We start from the raw sequence: 14207 nt of genomic DNA, 5'->3' as shown, positions 1-14207 counted from the left end.
AATGTAAGCAACCTAGATTTCCATTTGCATCAGAAGTTGTTCCAAGAGCAAAGCATGCCTTGGGAGTTGTGTATTATGATGTGTGTGGGCCATTCCTAGAACCTTCACTTGGAGGAAGCAAGTATTTTGTGTCGTTTATGGATGAGTTCACAAGAATGACATGGGTAGCACTCATCAAAATTAAGCATGAGGTATTCATTGAGTTTCATAAGTTTAAGGTGAAGGCAGAAAGACAGAGTGGTTAGAAGCTGAAGATTCTCATAACTGATGGTGGACGTGAGTATAACTCTACATAATTTAGACAGTTCTGTGAAGAAAATGGAGTTGGGCATGAAGTGACTGCTTCGTATACTCCACAACACAATTTTCTTGCTGAAAAAATAAATCGTACTTTGCTTGATATGACAAGGAGCATGCTGAAAGAGAATAAACTACCTTACTTGTTATGGGGAGAAGTTGTTGCCACTACAAAGTATGTGCTCAAACAGGTGTCCAACTAAGAAGCTTAAGGAAGTTGTTCCTTTTGATAAGTGGACTGGAGATAAGCAAAGTGTGAGTCATCTTAGAGTATTCGATTTTGTATGTTATAAACATGTTCCAGATGCTAAGAGAAAGCAGTTGGATAATAAAAGTAAAGTGATGTTACTGGTGGGGTATAACAGTACAAGTGCTTATAAACTTTATTGTCCAATCTCTAAGAAGGTGGAATTTAACAGAGATGTCATAGTAAAAGATTTAGAAACTTGGGATTGGAACACGTCTAATCCTGCCTCTGGTGTTTGAGGTGCTTCTGATGGAAGTTTGGAAGTTGTTTCTGAAGATGAGTCTGGTTCTGAAGGTGAATCGAATTCTAATTCTGAAGGCGAATCAGAGTCTGAAGGCGATTTGGAAGGTGAATCTGATGGAGACTCTGGAAGTGATCCAGACACTAGAGGTGGTCCAAAGTCAAGCGGGCAAGACTCTAGAGATCCAACTTCTGGGAGTAATCATGCTTCCGGAAGTAGTCATTCTTATGAAGGTGGTAATTCTAAAGAAAGTGTTTCTAGAGGAGGTCTAGAAGCTGACACTGTTCCAGGTTCTGTAGAAGATTCAGAACAAGTACATAGACCACAAAGAATGAGACAAATACCCAGAAGGTTTACAGAGTTTGACAAGCTACACGATGATGAAATAGACTATGAAAGCGAAGCCATTTAGTGTACCATGTTAGTATATTATGAACCTGTGAGTACATAATAAACACTCAAGAAGAAAGTTTGGCTGGATGCCATGAAAAAATAACTTGAGGCTATAGAAAGAAACAAGACTCGGGAGTTGACTGAGCTTCCAAAGGAGAAGAAAGCCATCAATGTCATATGAGTTTTCAAGGTGAAATTGAAGCCAGATGGATCAATTGGAAAACACAAAGCAAGGTTAATTGCTAGAGGTTTTCCTTAGAAACTTGGGCTAGATTACTTTGAGGTGTTTGCACTTGTAGCTAGACATGAAACAACCAGGTTGGTGATTGTTATAGAAGATAATAGGAATTGGTCTATGATACATTTGGATGTTAAGTCTGCATTTCTGAACGGTCCTTTACAAGAAGAAGTTTATGTGTAACAGCCTCCTAAATTTGTCAAAAAGAATTAGGAAGGGATGGTGTACAAGTTGCATAAAGCTTTGTATGGATTCAAGCAAGCGCCCAGATCTTAAAATTTGTAGATTGATTTATTTTTCATAAAGCAGGGGTTTTAGAAATGTGAGATGGAATATGGTGTTTATGTTCAACTTATTTCTAGAGGCAATATGATTCTGGTGTGTCTTTATTTTGATGATATATTGTTGACAGGGAGTTGTTCTGATGAGATAGCCAAGTTCAAGAAGGTGTTGATAAATGAATTTCAGATGACTGACCTAGGAAAGTTGTGATACTTTCTAGAGATTGAGATTTTGTACTCTGAGAAGGGTATCATTCTGCATCAACTGAAGTATGAACTTGAGCTTCTGAAGAGATTCGAGCTGACAAACTGCAAGTCTGCAATCACACCTGCTGAGATGAATCACAAGCTGGATTCTAATGATGAGGGTAATGATGTAGATGTTACAACTTTCAAACAGTTGGTAGGCTCGCTGAGATATCTCTTTAATACTAGAGCTGACATTTGTTACGTAGTTGGAATAGTGAGCAGGTTCATGAATAAACCGAAGTGGTCACATTACCAAGCTGCTGTCAGGATCTTGAGGTATATTAAAGGGACTCTGAAGATTAGAGTTTTGTTCCCTTCTGGAGCTGAAAGTGAGTCAGAACTGATGTTCTACTTAGACTCTGATTGTGTGGTGATAGAGTTTACAGAAGAAGTACATGTGGATATTTTTTCAAGTATCTGGGAAGTCTCATTTCTTGGTGCTCCAAGAAGCAACCAGTGGTTGTGTTGTCAACTTGTGAAACTGAATACATTGTAGGTGCTTTGTCTGCGTGTCAAGCTGTTTGGCTGCTGAATTTGTTGCAGGATCTGAAGATCAAGGTGATGAAGCAAGTGAAGTTGATGATTGACAATAAATCTGCCATAAGCCTTGCCAAGAATCCAGTGCTGCATGGGAGAAGAAAACACGTTGATAAAAAGTTCCACTTTATGAGGAATCAAGTCCAGAATGGAGTACTGGAAGTTGTGCACTGTAGTACCCAGAAGCAACTTGTGGATATTTTGACGAAGACTGTCAAGACTGAACACTTCATCAATTTGAGGGATGGAATTAGTGTAGCTGATTTTAGCTCTGAATGTGAATTAAGAGATGACGTTGAAGTGTAATTGCATATTCGGAGTGTGTATTTGTTGTTAGTTTGTTGGGCCTTGAGTTGGACTTCAGTTAGTTTGACCCAATATGAGTTTGTAAATATAATGCATTTGCTTTGTAATTGTTAGTAATGTGAAAACACTGTAGAATCATTCTTGTAATCGTTTTTCAATTGAGTAAAAGTTAGTTACAATTTTCTCTCTCTTCTTCATCTTCATCTTGTCCATCTTTGTTTATCTTATTCTACTGTGAACCAACAAAAACCTTAAATTAATAAGTACACCGGTTCGGTTCCCGTCCGTAATAATTACCTTAATTTCAAATGTCAGTGTACACAAAACTAGAAGGGAAAATACCATAAAAAAATTAAATGGCCTATTTTTTTTTAAAAAAAAATTAAAAAAGAAAAAGAAAGAAGAAATCAATTAGTAGACCAAGAACGCGTTTAAGCTTTAATACTTAATAGTATAATAAAGTCTTTATAAATGTTGTCTTAAGCCTCACATTTACTGAATAATACTGTCCTGATTCGTCGCATAATTAAAATGGAAGTAAGAGAAAGTAATAATATATAGAGAGTATCGTTGAGTCTGGCGCAATAGAGGGGTGTTTCACAATATGACGAAAAACATTTGAATTATAGTATCTCAAATAAAATTAAAAAATAAGAAAAAAATAACATAAGCGATTTAGTCTTATTATAAAGTTTTTTTTAGCATACAATCTACGTTTTTTTATTATAAGTTATTTTGGATTTTTTGCATATATTAAAAAAAATAACTCTTATATAAAAATGAGAAATTATAAAAGTTTTTATAAAATTATCCTTCGTTAATGACATTTAGAAGATAAATTTATATAATTAAAAGGAGATGGAATAATAAATATTTAAGAATACAAATTTTTTTATTCATTAGAATTATAAAACAATTTATATTAAAATACAATTTTTCTTTTCAAAATGATTTATAATAAAAAACCGAGGCAATATTATAAAGTTAAACATTTAGTTTGTTAGAAGAAAAACTAAAAGCCGTGTAAGGTAATCAACATTTAAAAAGGAAAAAGTTGGATCCAGCAAAATTCCAACTGATTCAGGCATTTTCTGGTACAATAAATTTAGCCTTTATTTCAACTTTAACAACCATTAAACATATAATCAAAACTCCTTCACCATTTCTTATTAAGAAAAAAGCTCTTTACCATTTAGAATTCCAAAAGCAAAGAAAGATGCCTCGTGGAACACTAGAAGTTGTTTTGATCAGTGCCAAAGGCCTTGAAGACAATGATTTTCTCTGTAAGTTATACCAGATTTCAAATTTTGATATTGCAATCTCAATAATTTCACGTTTTTCATTGAAATTTCTGCATAAAAGCAATGGATCCAAAAGTTTGACTTTCAATTTTTGGTTCTCTAAATTGCAGCTAGCATAGATCCTTATGTGATCCTTACTTACAGAGCACAGGAGCGCAAGAGTAATGTGCAAGAAGGTAAAATTCTGAAAAATCTTACTAGTATTGTATAATTTTCTCTTTAGTGGATTGATTATTGTGTTATGAAAATATTAGGTGCTGGATCCAATCCTCAATGGAATGAAACCTTTCTTTTCACTGTTTCTGATTCTGCTTCTGAGCTCACTCTTAGGGTAATGGAAAAGGACAAGTTTAGTAGTGATGATAACCTTGGAGAAGCAATGTGAGTTTAAACTCTTCTATAACGTGCAAATCTTGCTTTCATCGATCTTCTTTTGTGTTTAATACTGATCCATTCCTGGCATAAGATAGTTTAATAGTGCTGCAAATGTTTTAAAAAACTGTCATGGTAAAGGTGTTCTTGCGGCACTGATTGCAGTCATCGCAATGAAAATTAATCATAATTTGTTCTTTTAACATAAAAATTATGCATTCATTTCTATGTGTAGAATTCCTTTAGATGCTGTGCTCGAAGAGGGTAGTATTCCAGAAAGTGTTTACAAACTTGTGAAGGAAGATGAATATTGTGGTGAGATTAAGGTGGCTCTCACTTTTACACCTGAGGTAATAATAATGCTATAGAATCTGTTTTTTCTATTACTTTTCTTCATTCTATTGTGCCTATTTTATAGTCCCTATTCAAATGTACTATGAATTATTGGTTGCAGAGAAATCATGAACAAGGCTACAATGAAGAGGAGGAGAGCTGTGGTGGATGGAAAGAATCAGCAAGAGATTTTTGAAGTGAATGAAGAATTTAAATATTTCCAAGATTCAGAATTACTGATATAAAATAAAAATAGTATCTATTGTCTGGAATTTTAATCTGTGTTTTCTGGTGTGATGATCTGATAGTGTTATGCTTTGATTTTCTTTCCTTTTGGTGTAAACTATATTATATTGGATAATTGATTTTTATTTTATGCACATGTATGAAGCAGTTATGAGTAAACAGAATAATAACAAAAACAACAAGTAATGCATGATTAATTTGTAGCTATTTCTTTTACTTTTTAGAGACACCAGCATTTTGCTTGGGCACATTATCCTCATCTTCCTTCTCATCAGTACTTTCACCTGAGGTGGATGATTTAGGGTCTGTTTGGTAAAAATAGCAGTTGACTTATAAGCTAGTTGATAGCTTATAGCTTATGACTGGTGACTGATGACTGATGACTTATAGCTTATGGCGGATGGTTGAGACTAATAGCTTATAAGCTCATTAAAGTGTTTGGTAAAATTAGCGGTTCAATTAACTTATAAATATAAAATGACATAAAAGATATTTAATATATAATTATTTTATTTTAAATTAAAATAAATTATAAGGGTTAAAAATGGATTTTAATTAAAATAATAAGGATAAAAAAGGAAGAAAAAGTAATAAGCTATAAGACATAAGCTAAAACGCTATTTGAAATAGCGTCTGAAAAATAAGCTATAAACTAGTAAAATAAACTATAAGCTCGTGATAAAAAGACCGTTACCAAACGAGTCTAAATTATCATATGAGCTTATAAGACATAAGACATAAGCTATAAGCTCGAAAACATGTCTTACCAAACAGAGCCTTAGAATCATCCTCTGACAGAAACATACATTGAATCAATTGCCTTGTTAACTATGATTAAGCACAAAATGATAGAGGCATGCAACCAAGCTTTTAAGTAGGGGTGGCAATTGGATCCATTAAGCTAAAATCCATCCACCAAAAAATCCATCCAATCCATCCACCAAATAAAAAATAAGTTAATGGATGAATTAAATCCATCCATTTATATACATGGATGGATCCAATCCATCCAACACATTTTGATAATCCAATGGATTATTTTTATTTTATACTTTAAATGGTTTAAATTATTTACGAGTTTCTTCAGAAAATTGAAAAATCGAGTTTCTTCAGCAAATTGAAAAATCGAGTTTTTTTCCGAAAAAACGAAAAATCATGTTTTTACGAAAAACAAAAAAATCCAATTTTTCGGAAAAACAAAAAAATCGAGTTTTTTCGAATTAACGAAAAATCGTGTTTTTTCGGAAAGACAAAAAAATCGTGTTTTTTCAGAAAAACGAAAAAATCGAGTTTTTTCAAAAAAACGAAAAAACCGAATTTTTTCCGAAAAACGAAAAAATCAAGTTTTTCCGAAAAAACAATAAAGTCGAGTTTTTTCCAGAAAAACGAAAAATTCAAGTTTTTTTCGGAAAAAACGAAAAAAATCGAGTTTTTTTTCCGAAAAAACAAAAAAAAGCTGAGTTTTTTTTTTTCAGAAAACGAAAAAATCGAGTTTTTTTCGAAAAAAATGAAAAAAGTCTAGATTTTTTGGGGGAAAACGAAAAAAGTCGAGTTTTTTCGAAAAACGGAAAAATCGAGTTTTTTCGAAAAAATGAAAAAGTCGAGATTTTTGGGGAAATCGAAAAAAATCGAGTTTTTTTTTCGGAAAAATGTCGAGTTTTTTCGAAAAAACAGAAAAAATCGAAAATTCAATTTTTTTCAGAAGAACGAAAAATCAATTATTTTTCAGAAAAACGAAAAAAACTATTTTAAAATACGTAAATTACTATTTTTATGAATTTTTTTAAAAAATAAAATATTTTTAATTATCTTTTGGATGGATGGATATCAATCCATTAGAATTTTTTTTTTTTTTGAATAAGGCAGATATATATATATATATATAACAAAATAAACGATAGAAATTTGTTAATGGATGGATTGGATAGATTTTATTCCTTAATGGATGGATTGGATTGGATTTTTATTTAGAGAGTTTAATGGATTGTAATGGATTAATGGATTGGTTTGATCCATCCATTAAGGATCTAATCCATATCCATCCAATCCATCCATTTTGCCACCCCTAGTTTTAAGCGATGGTTTGTGACCGTGACTTGAATCGTAGTATCAAGGATTTTGAAGTCTTTGTGATCGTAATTGAAGCTGCACTTGTCGTGTAATTGGCGCAGTAGTTTTCAGCAATATTAAAATATTGTGATGTGATTATTACTGCAACTCCAATTTCAAACATTCCGGGAAATTAGGGGTGAGAATAGGCCAGGCCGACTAACAAGAGCTTACGGCCTAGCCTACGTAGGCCTAGGCCAGACTAGACTTTTTATATAAGTAAAAAAGACATATGTTTTTTTTAAGCCTATTTAACTAAAAAGACTATGCCACATGCTATATAAAAAGTCTTTTAAGCCTATAAGGTCGGCCTATTTAAATAAATATGAATAATTTTATAATTATTATTTTGTACATTGAATTGAAATATAAAAATAAATTTTAGTTATCCTAAAGAAATTATGAAAATAGGATGAAAAAAATCTTATGAACAATGTCATAAGTTGCTTACATAAACTCTCTCAAACAAATAGAATCACAAAATTTATGCTACTAGATAAACTCAAATAATTCAATGGAAACAAACATTAAATCTCACTGATCTTTTAATTTGTTAGTCTATATAAAGTTGAGTCGAATGACTTATTTACAATTGTTCAAATGAAATAAGCTTTTAAGTAGGCTTATAGGCCAATCAAGCCTTCAAAAAGGTCAGACTCGGGCCAAAAAAATAAGCTTACGATAGGCTACAGGTCAGACTTAGGCTTTGAATTTTTTAGCAGGTCAGGCTCAAGCTTGACAAAGCCTAGCTCGGCCCAGCCTATTCCCACCCCTACGTGAAACTATGTAGTTTAAATGATCATATGATTTATATGTTAGAATTTTGGGTCAGAAATGTAATATTACTGTGTTATGACCATTATTTAATTGGTCAAAACTCTAGCGATCTAATGATATTAAGTTTGTTTATGGCTCAAGGCATATATGTCATAAAATATTATCGTGTAGCGACATCATAAGTCAATATCTAAGTTGATGAGTAGTCAAATTAAAATATTAAACATACAGAATATTAAACATACAAAACCCTACGGTTATTTATATGGATTATGGTCTCCATTTGTAGAACGATTGACAAAACACAATTTATCTATATTCTCTTTTCTTCCTCGTCAAAAGAGATTCAAGAAACTCTAAGGAACTCTACAAATCAGAAGATCACATATCCGCAACCATTATTGGTTTCAATGACAAACTCAAGTACGGTTCCGCACTCATTCTCTAATTGAATTCTTGATTCATAGAGATTAGTTTAGAGTTTTGTTCTTGATTTGTATATGGATAAAAATTATTAAGCTATCAAAGCGATCTAACAAGTAGTATCAGACTCACCCATATCTGATTCAATTAGAATTTGGAATTTATGATATTAGGGCTCTAAAATTGTGATCCCTTGTAATCTTCTTTTTGTGCATTGTTTGTATTTTATGATGTTAATCTTGATTTTGGTTTGTGTTTCATCGTTTTTCGTTTGGATGCTGAACAATTTCAATAAAATTTGGGAAAATTATGGATTTGTCGTTGCTCTGCAAAAAATGGCAGTCTGTGCGACCATCGTGCTCCCCAGCCTTAATGACGGGCAAGACCTTGATGACGATCGTCAGCGAAGGCTGGCGAGTACCCGTTCCTGCCGACAAACCTTAGCGATGACTGACAGGTTCGTCCCTACAGACGACGACTGTCATCGTCGGATGATGAATAATCTTTTTGCTCAAACCATACTAGCTAAGGTATCTAGAGATTGAGTACAATTCAGTTGGCTATCCCTTCTCTTTATCTAATGTAAATTTGCAACAGGAACTTCTATGATGATCAACTTTTTTGTTCATATTTTCTGGTGACTTGTTTTCATTTTGCTTTTCACATTATCACTGGTAAGGTATCAAATCATTAACGGAAAGAAACAACCGCATCAAACTTGTTTATTAAGTAAAGAAACGAAACTCGTATCAAAAAAAGGGAGGAAGTATTCATAAAGACTAGCTAATACTCTTGATTTTATCGAAGTACAAAGGAGAAATAATAAAAACTTGAAAAGTTTTGCAACTCCTAAATCACATGTTGTTGTTGAAGTAGTTGTGCACATCCTCGATGGTATTCTGAAATTTAACTTCTTCATGACAACATGCTACAAAATAAAAGACGATTAGAAGGAAATAACATTAAATTAAAATGTGAATGGAATAAAATTTTATCGGATGGGTTACATCTTATTAAGTAGTCTTTAAGGTCCTTAACTCGGTTGTTTGCTTCTCTAATCAAGTTCTTCCTCCAGGCTTGTATCAGTGTATCTAATTATTTTAAAATCAAACTTGGTCTTGTGCATGTAATTAGTCGGATTTCTCCCCTTGAGACCACATATGATTCAACCACATGTTCGTTTATTCTTTCTCAATATTATTCTAGGTTTCTCTTTTTTTGAACTAGACAAAGGACTCCAAAATCGATCTGGTGGTCTCAATTGTTTTCTTAAGAGAGTAAGCGTTAATTGTGGCTTTAACTATGGGGGGCCTCTTTCACTTCAAGGATCTTTGTTATATAAGATTTTGTTGTCACTAAGACACTTGATTCAGGATTACTCATGGTCTCGCTTTTTATATGACATACACATGCTCCTTAACATCTTTATCTTGTTCTTGCTCAATCGTGTCAATAAAATTCACCATAATATATCCAATAGGCAACAAAGGTGACTCAGTTGGAGACATTTTCTCAACTAAATCTTTAACTACATTAACTCTATAGCATTGAGGGTTCTCTTTATCTTTATTAAATCTCAATATTAACTCACTCAATTGTACATTAGTGAGAGCTCTATTTGTTTCTAAGAAAGGTCTTCAGAGTAGTAATGGTATTTTAGAGTCTTTTGGCATATCAAGAATCACAAAATCTGCTGGAAATAAAAAATCAACCACTCTTACCAATACATCTTCAAGAACTCCATATGGATAAGTGATAGAACGATCAGTTAATGTTAGTCATATGAGTTGGCTTTGGTTCACCACAGTTTAACTTTCTCATCATGGATAGCGGCATCAGATTATTGCTAACTCATAAATCACAAAAATCATGACAAGTAGTTAGTGAACAAATAGAATAGGGAATAGTAAATCTACCGGGATTAATGACTTTAGGTGGAAGCTTCCGTTGAATTATTGCGCTACACTCTTCTGCCAAATTGATATTCTCGTCATACTTCAATTTACACTTTCCTGATAAGAGCTCCTTCGTGAATTTAGCATAAACTGGCATCTATTCGAGGGCTTCACATGATAGAATGTTAACCTGTATTTATTTTAGCATCTCCATAAATTTTTTGAATTGACCCTCTTCCATTTTCTTCTTTGGTTTATTTTTCAAGAATGGGTAAGGTAGTTTAATGTAGTCCGATAGCTCTAGGTTAGGTTCATTCAAAATTTGTTTCTTAGCCCTTCTGAAGGGTGAGTTTCTATCTATAAATTGATCAATATACCCTCTAACTTCATCTTCACCTATTTTCTCACTCTTTTCTTCCGCTGAATTTTTTTCAACCTCTTTTTTAACTATTACCTCTTTTGCACTTTTTTTCTCACCCTCACTAAGTTATTTTCTCTCATTAATAACTCTTTGGATTGAATTTATTACTCCATTTCTCAACATTATAGATTTCAACTCTCATTTTTTGGGTTGCCGATCGTATTTCCAACAAATCCCCCTCTTGAACTAGCATTTACTGCCACTTATCGAGACTATTGGTCAATTTGCATTTATAAATTTTTTATTGATGCTTTGGTCTTTTTTTCTCATGGTATCTTGACTCTTCGCCATCTCCCGTAGGGTTTTAAACATTTCTTCCTTAATTTTTCCAACTTGTTCAAAACTTGTCTGAGTAGCTTTCATGAAGTTCGTAAAAGCTTCTCAAGTTGAGATGGTTAAATTTGTTGTGGTGCTTGAGAAACTTAAGAGGCTTAAGGAGTTACTTGGTTGTTACTCCCCTTGAAGTTCGATTGATCATTCTAACCTACATTAGAAGTATTAGAATAAGGGTTACCTCTGAAAATTTCCAGCATAATATGCCTCTTCTATATATCTCTCTAGAACACAGTTTCCATTAGCATGCTCTTGGCAACAAAAATCACACCGTAGTGTCTGAACCTGACTAACATTGGCCGAAACAATAACGGTTGCAGCTAATTGTTTCTAAATAACCCCAAGTTGGGATAATATTGTTGCATTCGAATCTACTTCAAGTACACACTTTGGTTTGACTACTCTGTCACTTGTTGAGCAATATTCATTCTCGCGTATTCTTTCGATCAATTCTTTTACCTCGTCTTCATTCTTAGTCTTTATGGTACCTCCAGAGGCATCCAAAAGCATTCTTACTTGAGCTTTTAGACTTCTAGTGAAATGTTTCATCTATTCCATACCACTCATGTTGTGATTTGGACATCTTCTGAGTAATAGTTCTAACCTCTCAAATGCATCAAACAATGACTCAAAATCACTTTGTTCGATATTTGAGAATTATGCTCTTCTCTCTTTAAACTGAGCGTGCATGAAAAACCTCTCTAGAAACCTATCTTCTAATTAAGTCCAATTAAGTTTGAATGGTTCTACTTGGTAAACAATATAGTCAATTTGTTGCCCTACATTTCAAGAAAACTGAAATAACTTCAGCTTGATCTGACTCTCAGTTACTCCATACGGTTTGCAAAGAGAATATGTTTCATAGAATCGATCAAGATGTCCCAAGGATTTGTAAGAGCACTTCCATCGAACTGGTTATCTCTCAAACTTGCAAGAACAACATTTTAATGTTAAAATTAACATAATTAGTCGGTTGAAACTCAATAGATATTCGTCCAATGTCAGTTCTCCTAAAATAGCTTGGTGGGTTGGCTTTGACTCTTTCTTTTTGTATTTTTCTTTGCTAGTCGTGTTAACCAGACTTCTTTTCAAGTTGCTCTCTACCTTTAACTTCCGTAAGCAACAAGAAATAAATCCTATAAAAATAATTAAGATACATTATTCATATAATTTTACATTTTTAAAATTCTTAAGATAGGGGAATGCATAGGATTATATATATATATATATATATATATATATATATATATATATATATATATATATATATATATATATATATATATATATATGAGTAAAAATTAAATAAAATTAAGAAAAATAAATGACACATGATTTTGAGTGTATATAATTATTTTGGGCGTATATAAATGACAAATGATTTTGGGAGTATTATATTATATAATTGTTATTATAAACTCAACATTTAGTTTATTACAAAACAAAAAAAAAAGCCGCGTAAATAGGATCAATTTAATACTATACTCAGACATTTTCTGTTCCAATAGAATCAATCAACCTTTTCTAAATCCAAAATCAAAAAGTCCTTTACCATTTAGAATTCCAAAAGCAAAGAAATATGCCTCGTGGAACGCTTGAAGTTGTTTTGATCAGTGCCAAAGGCCTTGATGACAATGATTTTCTCAGTAAGTTATACCAGATTTCAAATTTTGATATTCCAATGTCAATCACATTTTTCATTGAAATTTCTGCATAAAAACATGACTTAAAATCTAGATATTAGTTGTTCATAAAGCTTGTTAATTGAATCTATTTTTGTTATAATAATAATAATAATAATATAATGTTGAATTACCAATTTAATCAGAACCTCACACTGATACGGTGTAATCGGTAATAATTTGAAAAAATAATAAATTAAACGTAATCCCTAGTGTTTGTGCATGCGTCTGACACGAACATGTCTTCTTTTAGAGCTGTCGGTGCTACATAAACTCACATTGATCTTTGTTCTCAAATTGCAGCTAGCGTAGATCCTTACGTGATCCTTACTTACAGAGCACAGGAGCACAAGAGTAATGTGCAAGAAGGTAAAATTCTGAAAAATATTACTAGTATTGTATAATTTTCTCTTAAATAGTGGCTTGATTATTGTGTTATGAAAATATTAGGTGCTGGATCCAACCCTCAATGGAATGAAACCTTTCTTTTCACTGTTTCTGATGCTGCTTCTGAGCTCAATCTAAAGATAATGGAAAAGGACAACTATAGTGATGATAATATTGGAGAAGCAAAGTGAGTTAAATTCTTCTTTAACTTGCAAATTCGGCTTTAGAAAGGGGCAATTTGCAATTTTGGCAAACTAAATATGCATTCATTTCTGTGTAGAATTTCTTTGGATGCGGTGCTTGAAGAGGGTAGTGTTCCAGAGAGTGTTTACAAACTTGTAAAGGAAGATGAATATTGTGGTGAGATTAAGGTGGCTCTCACTTTTAAACCCGAGGTAATAATAATAATAATAATAATAATGATATAGAATCTGTTTTTTCTATTACTTTTATTCGTGTTTTGTGCCTATTTTTTAGTCGATATTCAAATGTACGATGAATTATTGGTTGCAGAGAAATGAAGAACAGGGTTACAACAAGGAAGAGGAGAGTGGTGGATGGAAAGAATCATCAAGAGATTTTTGAAGTGAATCAAGAATTTAATCATTGTGTTTTCTGGTGTGATGATCTGATTGATAGTGTTCTGCTTTGATTTTCTTTTCTTTTTTATGTAAACTATATTATGCTGAATAAATGATGGCATGTAAGCCATGGATATAGAATAAGTTATGTGTAAACAGAATATTAATAACAACAAACAACAACTAATGCATGATTAATTAGTCGCTATGTGTTTTACTTCTTAGAGACACTAGCATCTTGCTCGGGCTCATAGAAACTATGCAGCTTAAATGCTCCTTTTTATTAAACTCCTAATTGATTAGCTTATGTATAGTCCTATGGTTTATCTACTCTTCTATGTTCATATGGGATATTAGATTTATGGACGTATCACACTCATAATACTTGGTATATGAACCATTTATATTCCGTGTAGGCAAATCTTAAATACTTTTTGCTAAAGAAAAACATATGGGATATTGTGGGAAAAACATGGATAGGGTTTATATTTAATGTAGGCACATTCCAAGTACTTGGATGGACAAATTTGAATAGACCTCTTACATTCAATTTAGAAA

General features: G+C 32.5%; 2 protein-coding genes across 2 annotated transcripts; both read left to right on the top strand.

Annotated features, from left to right (window-relative positions):
• Positions 1–3884: 3884 nt before the first annotated feature.
• On the top strand, positions 3885–5175 carry LOC131616668 (16 kDa phloem protein 2-like). Its single transcript, XM_058888061.1, has 5 exons — positions 3885–4072; positions 4201–4266; positions 4345–4471; positions 4698–4812; positions 4917–5175. Exons 1-5 carry the CDS (start codon positions 4006–4008, stop codon positions 4989–4991), a joined length of 450 nt encoding a protein of 149 aa, XP_058744044.1. The 5' UTR covers positions 3885–4005; the 3' UTR covers positions 4992–5175.
• Positions 5176–12506: 7331 nt separating this feature from the next.
• LOC131616672 (16 kDa phloem protein 2-like) lies at positions 12507–13876 on the top strand. The gene is made up of 5 exons (XM_058888075.1): positions 12507–12645; positions 12985–13050; positions 13132–13255; positions 13349–13463; positions 13582–13876. The coding sequence occupies exons 1-5, from the start codon at positions 12579–12581 to the stop codon at positions 13651–13653; spliced, it is 444 nt and encodes a 147-aa protein (XP_058744058.1). The 5' UTR covers positions 12507–12578; the 3' UTR covers positions 13654–13876.
• Positions 13877–14207: the final 331 nt, after the last annotated feature.

Source organism: Vicia villosa, linkage group LG7, assembly GCF_029867415.1.
Source record: "Vicia villosa cultivar HV-30 ecotype Madison, WI linkage group LG7, Vvil1.0, whole genome shotgun sequence".
NCBI lineage: Eukaryota > Viridiplantae > Streptophyta > Magnoliopsida > Fabales > Fabaceae > Vicia > Vicia villosa.
Note: the sequence above shows the minus strand (reverse complement) of the source record. Positions and strands in the feature narration are given on the sequence as shown.